This window comes from Periplaneta americana, chromosome 13 (genome assembly GCF_040183065.1).
Source record: "Periplaneta americana isolate PAMFEO1 chromosome 13, P.americana_PAMFEO1_priV1, whole genome shotgun sequence".
Lineage (NCBI taxonomy): Eukaryota > Metazoa > Arthropoda > Insecta > Blattodea > Blattidae > Periplaneta > Periplaneta americana.
This window is the reverse complement of record NC_091129.1, coordinates 102,815,629-102,840,189: the sequence shown is the minus strand read 5'-3', so window position 1 is coordinate 102,840,189 and position 24,561 is coordinate 102,815,629. Positions and strand designations below refer to the sequence as shown.

The 24,561-nt window shown below is 36.2% G+C and overlaps 1 protein-coding gene across 4 annotated transcripts in view; it reads left to right on the top strand.

Annotated features, from left to right (window-relative positions):
* LOC138712188 (vesicular glutamate transporter 1-like) overlaps window positions 1–22,445 on the top strand; it is a 51,612-nt gene extending 29,167 nt beyond the window's left edge. For 2 of the 4 annotated variants that reach the window (XM_069843694.1, XM_069843693.1), the window contains exons 5-11: window positions 774–858; window positions 1,137–1,357; window positions 3,801–3,950; window positions 4,115–4,247; window positions 7,494–7,649; window positions 11,841–11,926; window positions 12,648–22,441. In XM_069843694.1, coding sequence (XP_069699795.1) covers window positions 774–858; window positions 1,137–1,357; window positions 3,801–3,950; window positions 4,115–4,247; window positions 7,494–7,649; window positions 11,841–11,926; window positions 12,648–12,863 — 1,047 coding nt within the window. In that variant the 3' untranslated portion in view covers window positions 12,864–22,441. Of the gene's footprint in view, window positions 1–773; window positions 859–1,136; window positions 1,358–3,800; window positions 3,951–4,114; window positions 4,248–7,493; window positions 7,650–11,840; window positions 11,927–12,647 lie in introns of all 4 variants that reach the window. The other 2 variants (XM_069843695.1, XM_069843692.1) reach the window with 2 other exon arrangements.
* The last annotated feature ends 2,116 nt before the right edge of the window (window positions 22,446–24,561 follow it).

Sequence of the window (24,561 nt, the reverse complement as noted above, 5' to 3'; positions counted from 1 at the left end):
CTACATAGTCTGTGCCGCTCTTGCACCTACACACAAGCATATGATTCAGCATTCAGTTAATTTGCATAAACAGTGCTTCCCTCATTCGATCCCCAAGATGTTATGTCTTACAATGACTAAAGATTCCAGCAAATTCTTCTGAAGTCAGAGAGTTTGAAACTGTAATTGCAGTACAGTCTTCACTATCATATTACAGTAACGATTTCGTGGTAGTGCTTGGAGTAGTCAACAGCCGTGTCTAACGCTCTCTCCCAGAGAGTTATTTTTTGTTCGATATTTAACGACGCAGTATCAACTACTAGGCTATATAGCGTCGATGGAATTGGTTATTGCAAAATTACTTTGGTGAGATGGAGCGAATTTGACATGTGATTATACCTGACATTCGTCGTATATTTGGGGCAAACCTCGGAAAAACGAAATAAGTATTCTGTCCAAACCAATGAAAGCAATTGCACAATCAAACAGTAATTAATTTAATTTGCATATATACAGATTTGGTTAAAGATTTGTTGTAACTTCTATGGAAAGAAAAAGAATATTTCAATTATGACTTATGTGATGTGGAACGCCATGTACTAACGAACATAGCTGAATTCAGCGGAAATCTTTGTTCATACTTTCCAAGGATATGCTGAAATACTTTTAACCAAATACATGATAATACTATTTTAATATGTTTCGGTAAAACTCGAATTGTGAATAGAAACTTAAAAGTAATATACTTTCATATATCATGTATAAATAACAATGAAATCTGTTAATTTGTACAGGGTGTTGTATATCCAGCTATGCACGCAGCCATTGCTCGTTGGGTCCCACTAAATGAAAAGAGTAAATTTGTCTGGTGCACAATAGGTAAGCAGCACTTATTACATTTTCTCTAATTAGAATTTATCCTATTTAAACAGTGTACTTCAATTTGTAAATATAAAGCTTTGATCTTGTTGTATGGATTTTAATAATTAATAAGAGTCTGATATGAGAGAAGTTAGTGTAAAAATGTTGCCACCTATCTATCCATTTATCTATTCATCTATATATCTCTTTCTTTGTAATCAGCCATCCTTAAGTTCTCGCGTCTTCCAGGACAATAAATATACTGTGACGTTGATATACCGTGTAATGTTTTCCAGGTGGTACATTTGGAACTATGGTGACATTTCCACTATGTGGACTAATCATGAGTGAATGGGGCTGGCAGGCAGCATTCTACATTACTGCTGCAATCATGTTTGTAATAGCGATCATCTGGTTCTTCCTGATGCATAACACACCACAACAGCATCCTCGAATAACAGCAAGAGAACTCAAATACATCGAGGAAAGTCTAGGCTACAAGATTTCCACTACGAAGGCAAGTACTTGGTTTTCTACATGTCTACCAATTATTATTAAAGAAACCTTCTTCTTTCTCTTGTATTGACGAGATGCGTCGTATCAGTAACACAAACATAGAATCCACTGTGATTTTCATAACTTTTTTCCATGTCTGAAGGCAGACATGGGCATTATATGGGAAAGAAGAGAAGTGAAATAAGCCATGCTGTGAATTACAATACTTGGCGGATGTCGTAAAATCTCTAGTCCCCGTGTTTTATTATTAGCCGACTTGTGCTTCGTTTGGGTTCGTGATAATAACCAGATAGCGGATTTTCGGTCCCGATACTGAAAGTTAGGTATCCGTCAGTTGCAGGGAGGTCATTGAACTCATTGCTACGCTCCCTCCGTACAGGGACGTGACGTCTTGTCGCTATGTAGGGACCGAAAATCCGCTGTCTGATAATAACTGTGTTTCTTCGAACTATGCTGGGCGTATCTGCATGCAGAAATATAATGTACTTTTAAATACAGTAGATGTAAAGATCTAATTTGCAATTTATTGCAAAAAATTAAATCCGTTTATGAATATAATCACAATGTACTGTACATTATTTTGTCTACATAAATACATGCACAGATTATTTTATAAAGACTATTTCGTTTATATGACGTCATTCCATTTTCGGCCAATGAAGTGTAATGATATTTTGAATTCCAACCAATCACAATCATACGTCGCGATAATTTTTGCAGCTCGATTTGTCACTATCAATTTATCGCATCATCGTTCTTTTGTTTATTCAGTGTCGCCAACTATTTTAACGGAAATCGATGAGCATGAATCTATTGTACTAAATAAAGTGCGAAATCCTACTTTCACATCTACACCTTCATCTTCTACTTCAATGTCCATTGTATCTAAAGAAAATGACACTCCTTCATAACAATTGTTCATTTAATTAATGTATTAATCAGGTTATTTGTAATTATACTATAAAATGTTTCAATTAAATTATGATTTCAGCAGATAATGAAAACGTATTTCTGTTATAATAACAAGATAAAAGTGCAGTAACCTACATGTAATTAACATTTTTAAATCCGTATTTCGCTTTTCTCAATTGGCATTACTGAATAACATTCAATTTCTTTATTGCAGTAATTATTATTCATCTATTTCGACTTCACAAGGTCTGAATAGGTTAAGTATTCATACGAGTAAATATACAATTATTAACATTTTGTGAGCGAATTTTAGAGATCTAGGCCTATTATTTACATTTTTATTTTATTCACGAAACAGTCGCTTCGCTCGTGGATTTATCGGCGAATCTCAGACCTCTTGTGAACATTAGGCATACTAAAGAAAATTCTGTCATATAAATTACACATCATTTACCTCTTACAGAAAAATATTTTATATAGGTACAATACAAGTTAGTCGAATTCATTCGAAAAAAATTAATTTGTATAAAATTATAGGCTATATTTCATACATAGTCTGTTTTTAACAATGAAATTATCTCTTTCACATCTGACAAGGACATCGCTCATATTCAAGCTCCTCTTAAACTACACATGTGTAGATCTTATAAACAATGAATTATTTATAAAGTGAACAATAAGTACGGAATATTTCTAATAACTTCTTAAATTTTAATTTTACAAAAAAAGTTTTATACAAAAACTGTTGGATATAAACCATATAATATGATACTCTTGTTCGAAAAGAGTTACTTATTCAGGTGTACAGGATGTAACAGTAAACGCTACATTTTTAAATAGCACTCTATATTAAATTCACATATTCCGAATCTCCATTAAATTTTACGTATGAATGCGTAGACATTTTACCCATTCATCGGTTTCATGTCTTTTAACTATTTATTAAACATGTTTCGTGCACTGTACTTTAAACTTGAGACAAATAAGTATGTAAAATCATGTTATGTAGGCCATAAAAGGAAACAAAGGACTATAATTAATCAAACTTTACCACAGATGCTCAAAATGAGAACAATTCACAGCCAAACATTATCCCAGTCTATTACGATTCGCCATATATACCTGACATACGTCTTACGATTGGGGAAAACTTCGGAAAAAATCCAACCCATGCCGACCACAGCTCCGGATCAGAAGGCAAGCGCCTCTGCCGATTGAGCTACGCCAGTGGCTAACATAAGGGTTTCGAAGAATCGTTGACAATAGTAAAGTGACCCTAACAGTTAGAAAATCACTAAATTTAAGCAGGTGATCAAGTAATGAGGGAAAAATGTTTAAGTTGTAACTTAGGATCTCGGTTTGACTCGAATTGTCTATGTATTGTTTTGAGTGTGGAAACTGAAAATAAATCATTTTAAACAAATAAAATTTTATTCAATATGATCAGGCGTACCATCAATTTACATGAGAGAATGATAAACCATGCAAGATAACTTCTATAATTATCTCATTTCTTTTACTCTTCTTTGTAGGTATCAAAGTTCCCAGCAAAGAAAGTTCTTACTTCTAGACACGTCATAGCACTGGTTACTCTTCACATTGGTGATGTCTGGGGACTATTCTTCCCAGCTACTTACGGACCCAAGTTCTTAAAAGAAGCTCTGGGATTTGACCTTTATGCTGTAAGACATTATGAGTATTCTGAAAGTAAATAACTGTGATATCTTCCTGGACAACATTCTCTATTCTATAATGATGATGAATCTTATTAAATGTATAAACAATATGTCTGATAGAAAAATGTATCTTTTCGTTTGGATATGAACTATGTGATTTCTTGTTTCAGACAGGAGGTTTGGCAGCATTGCCTTATCTAGCAAGACTTCTATTCGGAATAGTGTTCAGTGAAGTGACGGACGCTATGCGTGCGAGAAAAATTATGTCTACTACGTATCTTAGGAAATTAATGGCTATATTTTGTAAGTATTTAATAAAATTAATTGTAAATATATTCTGTATTGAAATTTATTTCCAACCAACCTTTCTTCTCTATATGCAATATAATGCTCAAATGATGAGCTTCAGAAATAATGTTAATGATGAATAAAACCCTAAACAACAAGACGTCTGACAAAATATAAACAGACTATAGTTTATTAGAATAATATAAAACAATACAAACAAATAATACTCAAAAGAAGAGTAGTAACTTTAGTTATCAATATACTGCCATAATTTTGAAACTCAATTGTTAAAAAAGAGAACAATCCCTGCATATAATGTACTCAAATCTGTACTTCCATAGCTTGCCGTAATTTCGCTACAGAGGATTGGTTAAAAACGAAACAATGAGGAAATTTCGACCACATGCTCACAGTATCGTTTGTTTCTATGTTTACTACAGGAACATCATTTTATTTTTACTAACATGTTTAATATTAACCTGGCTATACTTTGTATTAACGGTTGAGAACCGAAAACACCGTTTGCTACCCCCTTCCACGACTGGAGTTTCATGATACTGGCGAAAATACAAACAAATCACTTAACTAGGTATAGGAGAAAAGAAAAGTAGTTCATCCATTTACGTAAACTAGGAAATATCGCGATTTTGAGTTTGATAATTTTCATTAGGTTTTTGTTTAATCAAAATACAGTACTGTATTAACAATAAGTGATTTACTCACGAACTGAGCTATCCATTCGGACATATTCATTATGCAGTGCATATTATACTGTCTACAGCACATTAGCGTGCAATATAGAGAATGAAGTTAAAATGAAAAATAATCATAATATGGATATTTAAACACTTTTTGAAAATGGTGGCGGTTCATTTCGATACAGGTTTCAGTTCTTTTGTGCATATTATAGCACTATAGACTATTGCAGCTAATTCCAATTAACAGTTTCGTCCTTCGTACGAGTAACTCATGTTGAAATAATTCTGTACCTACTCTATAAAAGAGTACCTTACGTACTGTAAATTCAATCTTCACTTCTGCCCGATCCGAAAAGATAAAATTACTCAGACATGCTATTTACTGTCCGTCCAAGTGGTTTTGTCGCAGGGTCGTAGAAAGGGAGGAAATCACGTGACAGTTAATTACTTAACGAGGTCCTTTTATTTAAGTTGTTTTAAACAGTTGTATAATATTACGTAGACGTTCAATTCCTAACAGAAATTAATGTTTTCAGAAAAGAGCTAAGACAGCCCAGCCACTAGCCTTTACAGAGGGGCGAGCAGAAGTGGGTGGGGAAAACCGGGATGCGACGTAGGAAAACGGACGACAGTACTTGTTCGAAAATATGATTCATTATTGAAACCTCTTTCGTCACTGGAAAACGTGAACATATTTCTGGAACGTACTATAGGCTACTCATTAATTCAGTACTATTTACTATGACCGTAAGGCGACTTTGACTGCATACGCGGCCTTGATTCTGTGTGGAGGACGGTTGGAAGTTTACTAGTAGAGGGGGTGGGAGTGAAGTATATTAAAAAACTCAGGTACAATAAAAATTGAAGTAAAAAGAAAATGATGTTCCTTTATTTCTGCTGCTTGATTTGGAGACCGCTACAGCAAGGAAAATTCAAGCGACCGCAGAAGTCTGGAGACTTATCTGAAGGCCGAAAGTCTGAATATTTTTCGCCCATACACGAGGATATTTGCCTGTGAATTTAGATTTGTACAGACTTACCTCCAGGTAGAGGCCCTATAAGTATAGATAAAAATACGTAACAAATACCGAACATTATTTTATCAAACTTCAGGCGAAAATAACTCTATTCGTCTCGGGGGATAATTTTGTTGAAAATTGAGATCATTAACGTTTGTATATATTGCACAGAAGTGTTATTAACATCTGAAAAAGTATTTCCTTATTGAAAGTTTAGGAAATAGTACTCACACAGTTCATTAACAAAATATTTTAATATTTGATTACATCAGATTGGATCGGATTGGATAGGATCGGATCAGATCAAACCAGGTCGGACTAAAGGAGGAGTAAAATCTTTCTCCCTAACACTTTAATTTATTTTTCTACATACATAGTTTCCGGTTAAATTGGGACATTTATCATAGAGTTTAACGAGAGTTTGAATATCTCAGTGACTGACGCCAACCTATAACGCTAGACTGCAACTCATCATCGTCAATGCGCTCCGATATAAGCCACTTCCTCATATATATGAAGAGATGCTAGTCATTAGGTGCCAAATCAGGACTATACGTAGGGTGACCAAGCACTTTCCCAGTTGAAATTTTGCAGTTCGGATACAGTATGCGGGCGGGCGTTGTCATGCATAAAAACACCCCAGAGCGCAACATGATGGATTTCAGTCGCTTTAGAGTTTTCGCCACAAGCAATCGTATCACAGAGCGTATCTCACAGCTGGCGGAATTCTCAATTAGAGCACACATTTTGAACACGCATAGCACTTCGAGTCGCATGATCCTCTCTGTACACTGACGTTCAAAGGTAGCCGACCTACGATTTTATTATCGTGTAAGTGAACTTTGCAACCACGGGATGTCAGAACCAAAGAAATGAAAAATTGACAAATTTTGAAAGAATTCCGCTAGTTCTCAATAAGTGGCACCATTACTGGAAGCTCTTAAAAAGCGTCAGGGAAAATAATTATGTAGATTAAGCATAAATTATTCTTTTAATAGGCAATATCAGCGATTTCCAGTCAAACTCAGTGTTTTTTACAATCAGTAGAGTAGGATGAAAAATTGAATTCTATAACACGGGTACATTTATCTACGATTGGCAACAGTGACTATTATCTTCGCCATCTATTCATAGACATAATAACTAAAGAATCCATACTTACACCAACAAATTATCCATCACTATCGATTAGTAGGGCCAGATATCTTTGAACGTCAATGTACCACTGATCGAAGAGAACAATCACGCAACATTCACTGTAAAGACGGCGTCGCTAGGCAATTAGCTACTGCGCGCTCTATATGAAAATGGAAGTTACTTTATTAATAACTCTAGTATAACATACGCATTTTTCTTCTTACGCACATGCACACAAACACACATGACTCACGAGTGTACTGTTGAATCAATAACTTGAAAATATTAACTCGCTTATGTTTTACTATGACACTTTAGATTTCTGCCTCTAATATTCTAAACTTTAATAAAATCAAAACATCTGAAACTTTTGTAAAATATTTTCTAAACACAAGTGTTGTTCACAGCTCACTTGGTGTCTGCTCTCTTCTTGTTTCTGATGGCTGTAATGGGATGCAATCCATACTATTCCATCATCTGCCTTACACTAAGTCTGGGTTTCAATGGTGCTTCTGTGGGCAGCTGTTTAGCCAATCCTCATGATCTAGCACCAAATTTCGCAGGTATGTATAAAGAATTAACTACTTTTATTTATTTATCAAAGTTTCCTCAAATTAGAGGCTGCCATTAGGCAAAGCATACAAAACAATGCAAGAACAAATAGAATATGGAGAGCTAAAAGAGTAAGAAAAAAAGGCAAACAAATACACAAACAAATAATGGCAGTTTACAGAAGAAAAAAAAATTCAAGTAAAGAATCAATGAAAGCTAAGAATGAAAAAGAAAAATGATAGTGATGCGTTAATTTTTTTCCATACGCTGAATTAGAGTCCATATACGTGGTTCCGTAAGAGTTTGACTGACTCTCTAATTATGAGGAGGGCCAGTTCATTCAGAAAAGATTTGTACAGTCCTAGGGTCTTACAGAATTGAGAAGAGAAGTTGGGTATCGTTCCTCTTGCTCCAAACATCAATCCCGTAACACTGATATCGTGAAGTTGGTATTTATCTTTATAATACGGGATGTTTGGAACGTAGATTGCTCGTTTCTCCCCATGTACGTCTTCGAGCTGTCCTTTATACGTTTCAAACCTGATGGTGGGGTCGATTATCATACCCTGAGACAGGGATTCGCTAATGGCGATTATGTCAATTCGTCTGTTACTGCCATTGTCGGCAGTTCCGTGGACTTCTTCATAGACGGTATATTTTAGTTTTCTAAGGGCATCGGCCAATTTAGTTCTAATTGCATGGTGCCTATGTATACGCAATGTTTCGCCATAAGGGCAGGCTCCCAGGACATGTCCAAGGGTTTCTATCTCACTGAGGCATCGCCTGCAGTGGTTGTCCTGAGACCTACCGGGTATGTCTCTTACAGCGCTTACGTTGGCAGTCATCTTGATAGCCTCCTTCCATTTACCGCTAGTCATTCCATTCGGCTTAGTTATCCATTTGTTAGAGGGAGTGAATTCACTGTACAGAATAACGCCTTTTCCCTTTTGAGGTAAGTTGCACCATGCGTTGTACTCTCGCTGGCGTAATTCGGTTCTAATTTTTCTGGTGTTTATTACTCCTCTCGTAGAAGTTAGGTGTTCAGTTTCATCGATTTGAAGGTTGTTCAAACAATGTTTAGCTTCCTCCATTAGACATCTAGTGTTGTTTATGTACATATTATTACACATATTCAACTTCATACAAGAGTTGACGTGTTGCAAGTAGGCTTCCCAACGTGCGCAGAAATACCTAAGCCTTTAAATTTTTTGTCGGAATACAACATATTGTCTGGAATATCTCCAGGAAGTTGTAGGATGTCCTTAATTGAGCTCTTAATAAGAAGATCTACATCTTTGGGGAACTTGACAGGTAATTTATCGGGAGGGGTTGTTTGAAAAGGGTATACAAGCTTCGGACAAATGAAGGAAGAAACCACGTTGTATTTTTGGTAAGGCTGGAGCAAGGGTGAGGTGGTCAGACGTTCTAACTCAGATCGGAGGGCTTCCATAGTTCTCGCGGAGTCGAAAACGGTTTCGTCATTGTAAGTTACTCCAAGATATTTGACGGTTTCATTGATGTCTAATGAGGGCACTTCTGTAGTGGAATCGAGGTAAATAGAAGACGTATTAAGTTTGCCGTTTACAATAGAGATGCATTTAGATTTTTTCGCGTTAATCTCCAATCCAATTTCATGAAGTCTTCTAGTTGCTATTTCGGCAATATGTTTTGCAGCTTCAGAGTCTTTCCCAACAATTACCATATCATCAGCGAAGCTCAGAACGGTTACATTGGCAAGACCTGATACGAGTTTAAAACCATATTCTTCGGCAAGTTCTTCGGAAGTAAGCTCATGAAGGATGTGATCCGTCGCGATGTTGTATAATGAAGGCGATAAGGGTGAACCTTGCATCACACCTCTTGATATTACTATAGGTTCCGTTTTTCTGTGGTTAACCTCGATCTGAGTGGTGTTAACTTCCTGTAATTTAGCGATAAGTTCGGCTAAGGGAGATGGCACATTTAGAGAGGATAAAGTGTTTCTCAGATGGAGGTGGCCAATATTGTCAAACGCCTTACGAATGTCCAAGAATACCAAGGTGGTGTTCGTTTTTCTGGATTTAGCCTCTTTTAAAATAGAATTAAGTAAGGAAGTGTTTATTAAAGTACCGGGGCTGTTTGTGAATCCGCGTTGGAACTCGTGAAATGTAACAATTTTCCTAAGACGTTTGTCGAGTACATGCTCGATAATTCTTCTCAATATGGAACAAATGATAATTGGTGGCCAGTTGCCTAAGTCAGTAACATCGCCTCCTTTGTAGATTAATATAGTCCGTGCCTTTGTGAGGCAAGGAGGTATTTCACACAACGACAGCATACGTGTTGCAATTAAAGAAATTATTTCATAGCAAACTACATTACGAATTGCTCTCATAAGCACGTGGTCGGGTCCAGGTGATGTATCAACAGCTATTTTGTTAGCAGCCGCTACAATTTCTTCTTTTGTTATGGTAGTGCTAAACGTTTCAGTCGGGGTTAAATCATCTGTATCAGAGACATGTTCGTAAGAAGGACGAATACAATTATTAGGGACGAAAAAATTCTTCGAGAAGGAGTTGTGTACTTTGTTGACGTTAATAGTACAGCGCTGATTATTTTGTCTCAGTATCGAATGGACAGCTTTTCTTCTTTGATTAAAATATTGGAATTGTGTAAGTTGGTACATGTATTTCGATCGACGTTTCTCCCTATCTCTCTTTGTGGCGCGTTCGGGATTGCTAGACTGCTCGTAAGAGCGTTGATTGTTGAGTAAACGTTTATCCTGTCTTGCTTCGTAATATTTACGAGCTGGGTGTTTCGGGCCAGGGAGTAATGTAATGGCGTTAGCAAGAAATTGAGAAAAATTGTCAACTTTACTACAGAAATCCTCTTCAGTAGTAATATTTTCAAATTCAGCTTTCCAGTGAGACATTTCTTGATGATATTGATTTAACTGCCTAGAAGAGGAGTTATGTGGAGTTTGTCTGACAGGAGACTTCTCTGTGGTGATGGGATCCAAAATAACGTCAGGACTAACTGACGATATTAAAGTTGTATCATTGTGTTCATTGCTACTATGTTTTTTATTTTGCCAGTTGGGCTGTCTTTCGACTATTATATTACCAAATTCCAAAATATTTTCAAATCTTATTAATTACAGATAATGTTGGCTGCACGCCGATACTGAAAAGTCTATCTAGTAAAGAAGAAATGTAGCAATGTTAGTATAAACCGAAATTGTTCTGATTACAATATATTATTATTGAAGTGTTGCGGTTCGTTTACCAAAATTCTTTACTGACACTTTTATAGGTTTTGTGACTTTGTTTTACTTTTACTCTACTTATACGATTCGCAACTTACATGCATTTCCATGTTAACATGACGCAGATGCCTTCAAATGAACACACAATTTTACTGATAAAGAAATTTTAATTTCAATTAACAAAAATATTTGTACTTTTATTTGCAATAGATAACTAGTGCTAATTTAGCCAAGGGGAACAGCTTGGTTACAATTGAGAAATGTCATTAAACTAATTATCTCGTCTTTTACTTCTCAGTCGTTTAGAAAAGTACAATTCTCACATTTTTAGTAGTATTAATTTTTTTTAAGTCAAACTCAGGGAAAGGCAATTATCACCATTCCCACTTAAATGACGCTTCCACTATCAACCATAGCAATCTACCAACCATTTTAGAATGATAATTTCTTTATGTAGGCATGTATTATTATCTAAGGATTTTACAGTGTATTTATACTGTTTAATGAAATTACACATTGCATGTTAGACTTAGTGACTTTTTATACTCGTAGATTCACATTAAGTATTTTAATGACATTTTATATATTCTGTATCGGGAATGTTTAGTGATATTTCGATGGATTTTATGTAGAAATTTTGTAAAAAGATATTTAAAGAAATTAATTTCTGGTGACACTTGTAAAGATTTCATGTAAGGATGTTCTATTGACTTCTCTACAAAATTACATAAGAATATAATTTAACGATGGATTTTGTATAATAATTTTCTAAAGATAATTCAATACATTACGCTTAAAAATTTTCTAATGGACGTTCTATAAATATTTAAGGTCTATAAGAATTTCCTATCAACACTTCTGTGCAAGAATTTTACAATGCTCGTATAGTTTTTATATGTATTTTGTAATAATGCTTCTATTCTTTTTGTCGTTTCAAATATGAATCTTGTGATTCCAGGAACAATATTTGGTATACAAAATGCAGTCGGTTCCTTATTTAGTGCATTTTCCGGATTCATAGCAGGAGCCATAACCAAGGACAAGGTACGTTAAAAACCACTAAGCTATGCCACGAGTCACTTTATAATTCTCGTATATTTCGTACGGATCTTTTAATATCTCGTGTCATCTCTTATCAAGGGGTTTCATAGTTGAAACTTCGGTATTCCTGAGCAGAATTTATAATCGCGTGAAGTGTCCATAATTCCACATTTTCTTTAAAAATACACCTCTTGAAATTTTTTAACGATATGATATACTGTAAATCACTGTTAGAAAATATTCACTAATATTTACTACATGATTTTTTTTTTTAATTTCTCTAAATTTTGTTCAAAGGTACTTTCACTGATTTCATTGTACATGCAGAAACATTTTAATGGTACCAACTCTACACATTTCTATAATAACGTTCTCATACAGTTTGTTTCTGTACACGTGATAAAGATGATTGTAAATTATGAAAAACAGTGAAAAGATGGCAAGCAGGTACGCCAGAAAACCTAACGCAGCACCGTTCTCGTTCTGTGCAAAATCTATTTGGACTCACTGGAATTTGAACTAGCACAGAAAATAGACGCTCTAACAGTTCAGCTAATTCAAATGTTAGTGACGACTTCTCCAGAGAGTCAATTATCATATTACACTGGCACATTAAGTAGTGTGCACATTTTAAGGGTTAACATTAACAAATTTTATAGAAGTGTAACAATTACAATATTTGTCTTATTTAAAATTACATGCAAATGTGTAACACTATTTTCAGAGTGGACTTGCAGAGTGGCAACTCATCTGGGACATTGGTGGAGGTGTTTATGTATTCACGGCTCTAGTCTACTTCATCTGGGGAACAGGTGAAAGACAGCCATGGAATGATGCAAGTGATTTTCCTGACCAAAACAACGCATCTGAAAATGCAACAGAAATGAAAGTGGAAAATGAACGAGATTATGCGGAGAATGAAGACATAAAGCAAAGATAATTATTACTGGAGAAATTAACGAATGATCCAGTTGGTAATCGACCGTAACGCGGTACATGTCTTATCGGCGAGCAAGCCAGTACATGCTGGCAGTGCAAGCTGCTCATTTACGTTAGTGCAACCCAACAACTACCGATTACATAACAAATTTTGAGATACCTACGGACACTTTGACATGCATTACCTACAACAACTAACTAAAATGGATACTGGAAATGTAGACTCTCTTTTCCGGAAATTTGTAGTATCTCATGATGAAACTAAGCTTCAATCACTGCAGTTCCAAGAGAATTAATAATGTTCGAAATTTTCTCGAAGCCCGAGAAAATTTCGAATTATCACGTCGCCAGGAAAGCTTCAGTAGTTATTTAACAATGTTTTTTTCTGGCAGAGTTAAGGCCGTGAGGCCGTTTCTTCCACTCAACCAGATGATAAAAACGAAATACATGATAATATAATGTTAGTAGGCCTATACCTAAGACAAGCTCGAAACAGAAAAACATGCATAAGCCACAGGAATATCGAACTTAAATACTTACTTAAACTAGATCACAAATTAAATTACATAATTACTTTATAAACTACTTACAATTGTGAATTCTAATATATACCCTGGGGCACTGTGAGTTCTAAAATGAGATGTTTCACTCTGGACATCTATCGGTAATGAATCCAAGAACGGATAGTGTATATTGTAAAAGACGAAGAATACGCGGAAGTTCTGTGGAGAGGGACTGACAATAGTGTCGTGTTGTGACCGGATAGATTATGAAATCATGATTGGTTGCGGCGTGTATTTGTGTATCTCTTTAATTTATAACCCACTCACAGAATCTTTCATCCTATTTCAGAATCATCAGGCCATATTTCCTTTATCACAAGTGATTTTCTACGGTTTATTTTGCGACAAATTCCGGAACGGGTTCCCATACTTGGTGCGGAGAAAGACATATTCTGCGTCAAAATTGTAGTTTTTTTATTGGAAAATGAAAGCAACAAAAATAATTTAAAATACCTATCATGAAATTTTGTGGATTTACTGTAAATATTAAAATGAAACGATAATAATAATAATAATAATAATAATAATAATAATAATAATAATAATAATAATAATAATAATATAAGGGTTCTAAAAATTGAGTACAGGATGCTGTAAGACAGTGGTTTTACGAAATCAGCACAAAGTGGTGTCACAATTTATGGTTTTGAAGTTACTGGATACCCCGCGAGCTCCGCTGTACGACTACTCAGTGATCAGGCAGGGATATATAAAATGTTACAGTAAGGAGGAGATTGTAGTTGTAGGGAAAATCACAATCATACAAATGACACAATTTATGTTATAAGTGTCTGAGATACGTTATTCACAATAATAACCATCAGCAGTAAATAAATTGTAATGAATTTATATAACATCATCTACAAAAGACGAAGAAATAAGGGACAAACATTATTTGAAACTTTAAATAATTGTGATATATAATTATAATTTTGTGAATATTTATTTATAAATTAAAAGTACTTTATGTTAAATAATAGGCTATAGTATATTCTTCTAAGGGAAAACAATATGTACTGTACTTGAGTTGTATTCCGTCACGAAGCATTGGCAGAAAGAAACAAATACTGGTCGCAAATACATAATGTACAAACTGAAAAACAAAAAGTAATTATTTTCTAAGCTTTCATTTCATTGCTAATCTATTACAATTGCAATGTGTGTAATGTTAAAATGCATTTTCTTAAATTACAAGAGTTCATTTTCTTATTTGAAGGACCTACTACAGAAGTCAGAAGTTATACGAGTATATAAGATTCTCTATGTCAGGTAATATTACGTTAGCAGTTGCAATCCATAAAACTGAACGTAAATTGTCTATCAGTCGACTCTTTAGACTATATTTGTTAAGTTTCATTAAAGATATAACTGTTACACCTATACGTACTGCCGAACAGTAATATTATTTCTGAAACAAATTTTTTATGCATTGTCCAGGAAAAACATTATCATGATGGCAGCGAACGTTTATTAGGAATGAGCCGATATTTTCTGTCTGATGCGCAAGGGTGCATCTTCCAGAAGTCCAAATGGGAGAATTGCATTTCTAACATCTACTCTGAAAGATCCTACAAATATCCCGGCCGCTGTAACCTCGCACTTGACAGTTATTTGCGTTGGCAAAAGTTGAAGAAAGCTATGTGGTAGCCTTCTGAACCAATCACAACGTAGTATTTTCTATCAGTTGCTTCTGCTGCGTTGCTATATTGTCAGCTTGCTGCATGCTGTGTTGCATGGTTTTACTACCACGTGCGTAATGTGTGTTAGTGTCTATAAAGTTATAATTTGTAGTGCTGTAGTGAAATGTCGCAAAAAAGACATTAAGTGAATGATAATTCACGGAGTGAGAATCCTTTACGTAAATGTGTAGCGTTGAACAATCAGGCGTCAGAATTTGTGCGAAGAACTCGTCAGTTTTACGAGCATGGGAAAGAATTCGTGCGTATACGAGTAACCTACATGGGCATGGATGGGCAACTCGTGCTCCCAAAGTGCTAAAAAAACCCTTGAAAGAGAGAAAGGCAGACAGAACCAGCCGCAGCAGTTACAAGTTGTTTGTAGTTTCGCTGCAAAAGCCACGGTGCCCTCTGGCGGCTCATGCAGGTGATCGTGATATCTATTCCATGATTTGAATTTCAGAATGAGGCATGGTACAATAATTATAGTAATTTTAGACAGACTATACCTGAACACACAACAAAATTATATTATTTTCTAGTTTTGTAGTTTAGTACTGGAAACACAAACTGAATACGTTTTCAAGATACAACAAATATAGCTGCAACACTTATTTATTATCACACTATTTGTTAATATTTCTTATTATATGTCTTATTTGAAGCGTAGAACACTAGAATTTAGAAGTCTTTATACATTAAAGAGTATTCTTCTGTTCTCAGAAAGGTAATAGTCTGTATTCGCAAAAAATAACAAATTCAAGGGAGTATTTTTTACATGTCACGGCAGATGAAATAAGCTTACTTCTGAGCTCTTTCTTTACTTTGAGAGCTTTTACACTTCTTTCTTGTATTAAACTCTGCCTCAAGCACATACAGTATATATGGAAGCAAAGAGTATATTTGGAAATTCTGACTTAGGCAACATTACGAACAGTTCGATTCCTCATTTTGCTGCAATCTGAGTGGCGTGCTGTTCTGTAGATTTATTAATTCAAGCTATAAATTTTCAGGATTTTCTATCGGCGTAAGCCAAAAAGATTCCAAAGTTGGCAGTGAATTCTGCTGTAGGTCTTGAAGTAGAGTCTTATATTTGATAAAAAAGACTTTCTTATCACTCTTCAAGATAGTTTATAGTCAAAGAAAGTAAAGTTGTCTATGTTCTACATGATACTACCACATTTCAAATTTATCCATAAATGTTCTTAGCTAGTCGATTATATGCCGTGCAATTCTGTAACTCGCATGCACAACATGCTAATGATATTTGATATCAGTCTCACCTTGTTGATATCTCATTTTTACCTTTAGCTGTTCTAAAGCATATGCAGACAGTATTTCTTTACTAAAACCTTCACTGTTTATTCGTAACATAAAATGTTGTGCGTAAGAAAGTGTAATAGAATACAAGCTTTACCTCTCTTCTTAATAAAGAAAATCTCTTTTTACTTGTAACTAAAGGGAAATGATCTGGGAATTATATTGTTTTTCACTTAAAACGAGCCGCCACTTACTGCAGACGCGATCGAACTTGTGTCTTGAAAGAACCGCAACCGCTAGTTCATAGTCCGTTCTACCTGCACTGAGATTGTGTTGACACTGAGAGCACGAGTTGTCCACCCATGTACATGGGTGTCCCTATATTCCTGCAGATAATGTGATACAACGGACATCAAGAACTTAAGGCCTCTCTAAGAAGACAGTAATAAAGAACGGAGTTCTCCTTCAAGAACTGCAAGATAGACAGGAGGAAGAGGGGATCAAGTTTCAATGAAGTTGGATCATCAGAGACACAGGACGTGTTTATCCGAACACCTGGAATGAAAATAAATAAGATTTCTCCTGTCCTGTCTTTTGATTCTTTTCAAGGAGATGCAATTCACCGGCATATTACGACAGGAAATAGTACCCCACTATACAAACATTTCTTAAATTGCATAAAGCAGCAGATATTTTTACTGGAGACAAAACATCATTAAAAACAGTGCTCCGTACCATTGGTTTTCGATAAAGGAAATTAAACGGAAGGAAATTACTTCTTATATAAACTCATGACAAAAGATCTCCATAAAATTGCCTGGTTAGACGAAACCTGAGTTAACGCCGGAGAAGCCGTGACTAAATTCTGGACAGACGATACCCCTAAAAGCAGTGGCCACCAACCTATAAGGAGAGGCGCCAGACTGATTGTTGTACATGTAGGGCCATTGAGCGGTTTTGTGCGAGATGTCCTTCTAATTTTCAGATCACAAAAGCCGAGGGATTACCATGAAAATAGGAACCATGCACGCTTTCTGGAGCTGTTACAACATGCATGGCCTTACTGTGATCGTCATGGATAATGTCCCTTACCATTCCGTGATCCTGAATAAAACCCCCGCCTCAAACGCTCGTAAAGAAGTCCTTGTGGAGCGGTTACAAGCCAGAAATATTCCTGCGCATATGAGTATGACTAAGTTGGCTTTTTATGCTCTTGTGGAACAAAATAAACAAGCAATGTATATGTACGTGATAGATGAAGTGGCTAGGAAACAAGGTCACGAAGTGGAAAGGTTACCGCTATAAAATTGGCACTTTAATTAATTGAGATGGCATGGGGTGAAATGGTGTTAGAACCAATAATAAGACCTCGATAATAACTGAAGTTGAAAGACTGTACTGGGAAGACGTTGTGAAAGTGGATGCAGTCTCGTGAAAATGGAACATGTCGAAAAATCAATTGGAGCAGCAAAGAAAATGAACGGTATTATTAATGATAATGAACAAATGATGATGATGATGATGATGATGATGATGATGATGATGATGATGACTGTGGCGACGACGATAGCGGAGAACTAGAGGATGTTATATCAATTCCATTGTAAATTGGGTAAGTGGGCGGAATGTGTACATTTTTCTCTTTGTCGTAAGCTTGTCCTCTATTACTAGAGCTAGATAAAAAGTAATGGCAACAGTTCGATATTTCTGATATGGCTTTATTCACAAGGGTACAACATTTACGTACCTTCTATACAGTCGCCCCCTTATTTATTACCTTTTGCCAAATGTTTGAAAGGCGTCGTACACCATCAGCGCGTCCATCTTTGTTGATGTTCCGTATTGACCGCCCTATAGCACGGATTAGTTCATTTCTGGTATTGTACCGGGTCCCTCGCAGTGGTTCTTTCACTCTGGTGAAAAGATCGTAATCACATGGACTCATCGGGTGAGTACGGTGGATGTTCCAGAATCTCCCATTGCCAGCGGCGCAAGAGGTCCTTGACAGCAGCAGCGGTGTGACTCCTTACATTATCATGAAGAATGATGGGATTCTGTACCACCGAGTGTCGTCGTTTTCTCCTGCGTGGTGCAGTATTACCCCAGCAATGTCATACGCCATAATGAACATCACCTTCACAGCACTTTGTGTAGGGCGCACTTTCTTCGAAAGAGAAGAACCTGGATGCTTCCATTCATTTGATTGACGTTTCAAGTTTAGTTGGTTCGTATGAGCGAGCCCAGGTTTCGTCCATAGCGACGATTCGTCCAAGAAAGTCGTCATCTTTCCTTTAGTACCGGTCCAAGAAGGCCTGTGCGACTGCATAGTGGTGTCATTGTTAAACCTCGGAAATTTCATGAGGTATCCAACGCCCTGTAATTTTGCTGTAACCCAGAATGTCTTGCAGAATGTAGAGCACAGTTTTGTGACATACTCCGACTTTAGCTGCTAACTCACGCGTAGTCCATCGGCGATCAGCATCCAACAGGGAAGCAAGGGGTTGAACTGTGTTGTCCTCCACGCGGGGTCGTCCTGTACAGAGGTTGTCCTGAACGGCATCCCTGCCTTCCCGGAACGCTTTAACCCATCGTGCCACTGTGCGATATGGCAACGCTGCATCGGCACATGCTTCACGCAGTCCCTGAAAACATTCTTGTGCACTACGACCTCGTGTCACTTCAACTTTGATCCAGGAACGTTGCTCTAGTTTTGTAAACGTGGCCTTAGGGCGCTCGCACTATCCCTATGAAAGTCAACGTTCTACACACTGCAGTAGATTGACAGAGTACTGTCGCCGCTGGCTGCACTAACTCATCTCACAGTCCTTGTTCATGTCCACACAGCTGGCAGCTCTCGAACGCACCATCGTCACGTGACAGCAGTGTTGCCATAACTTTTTATCCAACCTAAGTACATTTTTGTTGTAATGCTTGTAATGTTCTTGCTGATTAGTATAAGAAAAATGTTATAGAATACTAAAGTTCATTATAGGCCTAAAGTTCTATATTGTTATAATCAGAAGTCATACGATTATTATAATCTAATATTACATAATATAATGTAAACATAATATTTAAGTCGCATATTTAATTTATTGTTAATAATAATTAAAAGTTACATAATTACAATTTCAGTTAACGGAGCAGAATGAAAAAATTCGCGCGAGTTAAGTCAGCAGTTATGTAGTGGTCATTGTGGCAACGTCGCATCTCACGCTACCAACATTACGCACAGCTGTCAAGTGCAAGGTTACAACGGTCTGGGTATAGAACTGAAATGCTTCGGTTGCGAACATAGTTGTATAGAATTGTTTCATTATTTTTGTGTGTAGAACCGCCTTTCAAAGATTGCAGCATTTTAGATGCACTCGGTATGCAACGCTAACAACCGTATTCCGGCATTAGTTTCTGCCGCCTAATAGTGAGACCCGTTGACTTATAATACTGTTCCGTTGCTAGTTGACGAATATCCTCTTAAGACTCACCATACATAAATGATTATAGTGGTGGTTGGAAGACATCAAGGTGGTGCCCCTTGGAATTCAGAAATTGTATATAACAAACATGCCTTCACGTAACTTAGTACCTCCGGGGCAGGAAATAATCAATGAATGGGACTTCTCGTTCCTCCCTCTTGGGATTGTACGAACAGGGAACAAATATTGTCTGAAAACAGGATTGAGACCGTCCCTTCCATGCACACAGTTATATAGCTTCAATTTAAAATAAATTCCATAATACATGCCGAGAATCGAATCTTCGTGATTTTCGATTGAAGTAATCAGATGAGGGACCCACTGTCGAATATTAGTAAGTAGGGGAGACTGTTGTACCTCTAAACACTTTTCACATTTTATTTCTTTTTAATTTTTGGAAATGAAATTTTTTTAAATAAAAAATGCTTGAAATAATTATTGAAGATTCCTTTACAACTACCTGTATGTATTTTCCTGTTTTACAGATCTATTAAGGATGAAAAATAAAATGAAGGAATATACAATGTGTTCAAAGGTACAACAGGATCATGTACCTTGGAACATACTCTCTTTTAAGTTGGAACACATGGAATACAGGTGGGAATATAAGCTATAAAAACTGACAATCATATTTAAAATGCATTTGCAATCATAAACCAGAGCAGGCTTCTCTGATTGAGATTTTATTTCCTGGAGGAGCAATAACTGCTTCAACAACTTTCTTCAAGGCATTCGGATCAATTGGGGGCCTTTTAACTCCAGACTTACTTCGTGACATGATCTTAAAATAAAACAAAAACAAAAACCGATAGTATCGTGTACCTTGGAACATGTTCCATGGTACAACACGTTTTGTGTTCAAAGGTACAAAAGGGTGCAATTTTAAATAAATATGACTCCCAGAACTAGAGATTGGAATAAATCATGGACATTAAAATATGTTATTACTCACCACATGATAGGGAACACATCGTACTTGAAAGATATTAGCAAATGCAATCTGGTTTTGTGTTAGAAAACATAAATCAATGAACAAAATGTTTACTTTTGGTACTAAAAAAACTTATTTTGTCTAGAGAACTCAAATGTTGCAGTAAATGTAACAAACTACGACCAGAGCTATTTAGAGGCTTTCTCTACAATCTACTCGTATTTCAGTTTGAGTCTTCTAGGTAGCAGCAAAAATTAAAAAAATGTTCAAAGGTACACTATGCTAAAGGTACAACAGTCTCCCCTACATTCATTGTTATATTTGGTGTTAATTACGCGTAAGTAATGTTATCACTGTTATCAGAAATGCAAAAGGCTTCGACGCTCCTTGAAAAAAAAACCTGTTTTTTTCTACATCGGCAGTTGTTCCTATTACCCTCACAAAGCCAAGTTTCGTGACTGTATATACTAGAGACTAGACTGTGCTATCAGTTCTGTAGTGCTCGGGAAAAGTGACACAAGTCAGTTTCCACAAACCTTTTTTGATCATTTATTGACAATTTACGGAACATCTGTTCGCTTGGAAAAAAATACATAGGTTTTCCCCCCATTACAATAATTCATATAGAAAAAAATCAAATCGACATAAACCAGTGTATGTTGTCAATAAATTATCAAAAAAGGTTTGTGAAAACTGACTTATGTCACTTTTCCCAAGCACTGCAGAGTTGTAAGTACGAGTAGTGATTATATATGGAAAACTACAGCCATGATATGTACACTGAAACAGATACTGTGCTATTTTTTTTCAACAGCCATTATTTTCCAAGAAAAAGTGCAAACATGTGTTAGCAGACACTAAAAGGAAGGCGGAAAATAGGGAAGATTGGAGAATGTTGAATTTGCAATGAAAGGCCTGCCCTTAAGCAGAAAACTATGAATGAATGAATGAATGAATGAATGATGAATGAATGAATGGATGAATGAATGAATGAATGAATGAATGAATGAATGAATGAATGAATGAATGAATGAATGAATGAATGAATTATTATAGATTTTAATGCAGTCTTGTTAATAAATCTGAACATTAAGAAATGCAGGTATCAGTAGACATGGCATTCATTTTGTAGAAATATGTAAACAAGCATGACAAGACATTTTATATCGAAATATACAAATAACCATATGAAATTCTGTCACGACTTATTTATTTATACTGCCTTATGTCACTACGAAAGAGATTATGGCCTGTATAATTCTGTATTTAACTGAAATAAATAACTTCACTGAACCTGGTGAGACCATAAATGCTGTCCGCTATATCCAGACACTTTTGAAGCTCCGTCGTGCATTGCGCGAGAAACGACCTGAAAAGAAGATAATCCTGCAATACAATAACGCGCGGCCTCATTTTGCTCGTGTCACCATGGAGAAAATCAGGACAGTTGGGTGGGAAACTCTTCCGCATCGTCCCTACAGTCCCGAATTGGCACCCTTCTACCACCATCTTTTCGGTTCTCTACAGGAACAGCTGCGAGGCCAACTCTACGTCAATGTCTTCAGGAAGCTGTAACGAACTTCTACCGCAAGGAAATTTTCGAACTTACAGAACGGTGGGAAAAAATGTGTGCAAAGAAATGGAGGCTATGTTGAAAAGTGACAAAAAAAAGTGTGTAGATTAAGAGATGTACTTGGTTTGTCTAAAAATGAAAATTAATATTTATAACAATGACTTTCAGTATGACCCTCGTATATACACTAAGAATCATATTATGATTAATTTATTAGAACAACTTTTTATTTCTCGTAATTTTATTTAACCGGACTTTATCATGAATGAAATCAAGGATCATTAGAGCATAATAGTTAAATGTAACATTTGCGTTGCATTCAAAAATATTCATATACTGTATATTCAATCTATTTTAATTTTATCGGTTATTTTACGACACTTTACCAACTACTATGGTTATCTAGCGTCTGAAAATTATGAAGGTGATAATGTCAGCGAAATGAGTCCAGGGTCCAGCACCGAAAGTTATCTAGCATTTGCTCTTAATGGGTTTGGAGGAAAACCCCGGAAAAAACAACAAGGTAACTTCTCCCAACCATAATTTCAACTCGGTCACACTCGTTTCATGAACAGGCATGCTAACCGCTACTTCACAGCGTGAACTTTGTCTTAAATAAGAAGCAATTAATGGCAATCAGTCTCCACCTAATATTTACATAATAAAATTATCCTTAGGTTAACTGAAACCAAAAAGAGATATATTATTGTTAATAATAAAATTGAATAATAAATAGGTACCAGTTAAGGAAATATATAGAACAAGTAAAAGCTGCTAACTTATTACTTTAGCGGTTAAATTCCGTATATATTTATAATTTATATAGTTTAATGTTCCTCTGATTGAGATTCTGGCTGATATGTAGGGCCTACACTTATCAGACACTACATCTCACTTGACGATATGCGTCAGAGGAAGAACAATTATTGTTTGTATACGTCTGAAGTCTGATGAGTGTAACATGCATCTAATCGGCGATACATGAAATGGAAGGGGAAAGGAACTGGGCACCCTATCCCATTATCTCCTGGCTTAGTTACCTCATAAGTGGTGCCTTGGTGTCATTTCTGAGGTCCAGACCTGTTTTCGGACAGTTGACTAAGCAACAACAGTTTAATGGCAACTCCACAACATAAATTGTTTTACGTTCTGCAGTTGCGAAAACAAATTCAGTAACAATGGTACAAAGGTAGTTCGTAGATATTTCACTTCAGCGAGCCGTAGAGAGTTTAGGGACGTATATAACTACGTTTGTCAGTGAGGGATGTTCAGTCTACATTGATACCACTGGAACCTGGTCTGGTGTTGTAAATTAACCTGATTCACTGTTTGAGCCGATGTAGACGTCTCACCGTTCTACAATCACACAGTTCACGAAGCGAGAGTGCGCCGCAGATCTCTTGCGCCCTCTCTGCCGTTTGTTGTACTCCGATGCGGTGATTTTGGGCTTGTTTGATTCGTCTTTGGTGCCCTTTTCTTCTGTTGTGCTCGTCTCCACATTTGTATTCTCTCAACATCTAAATTTCGAGCCACTTTCTAAATTCACAAATTTTCACGACTATTTTTCAAAAGATGAAAACATAATAATACATCGGATCTTTCTTTTTCCGCGTTTACTTAGCCATCTCGATCGATCAACAATTTGAACGTACGGATCGGTTCAGATCTCAAAAAGTTATACGCATAAAATGACCAGCGGAATGCAGTTTTCGAGTCATGTTTTGTCCCACCCGTCTCGGCGGCCTTCAGGGTCTGACTAGTTTCGTGTGGATGTTTACGGTAACGGTACATGCTCTTTTGTCTACACTGTAGTACTTATACTTACGGTTTTGCTATGTTTATTTATTCAAAAGTTATCAGCGATTAATTTGTAACATTCTTTTTGACATCATTACCAAGCGGTTGGCGACCTACTGTGACAAATAAATACAAAAACGTAGTTCTACGTCAAAAAACAAATTCATTGCGTGACAGCCCATGGAGGGCCAAGACTTGCTGTTTCATGTATATGTTACAGTCAGAATGCGAAATCCGTGAAAACTCGAAACTTCTACAAAATTCTAGTTCTGACAAAGCTATTTAGGAAATTTCAGTTCTCACTTACGTAATTCAGTTATATCTAGAAATAACTACGGCTCTTTAGGAAATTCTAGTTTTGACTAATATAATTAAGTTAGATTTTGAAATAACTGAGTGTTATTAGTAAAAACCCTTTGTAAC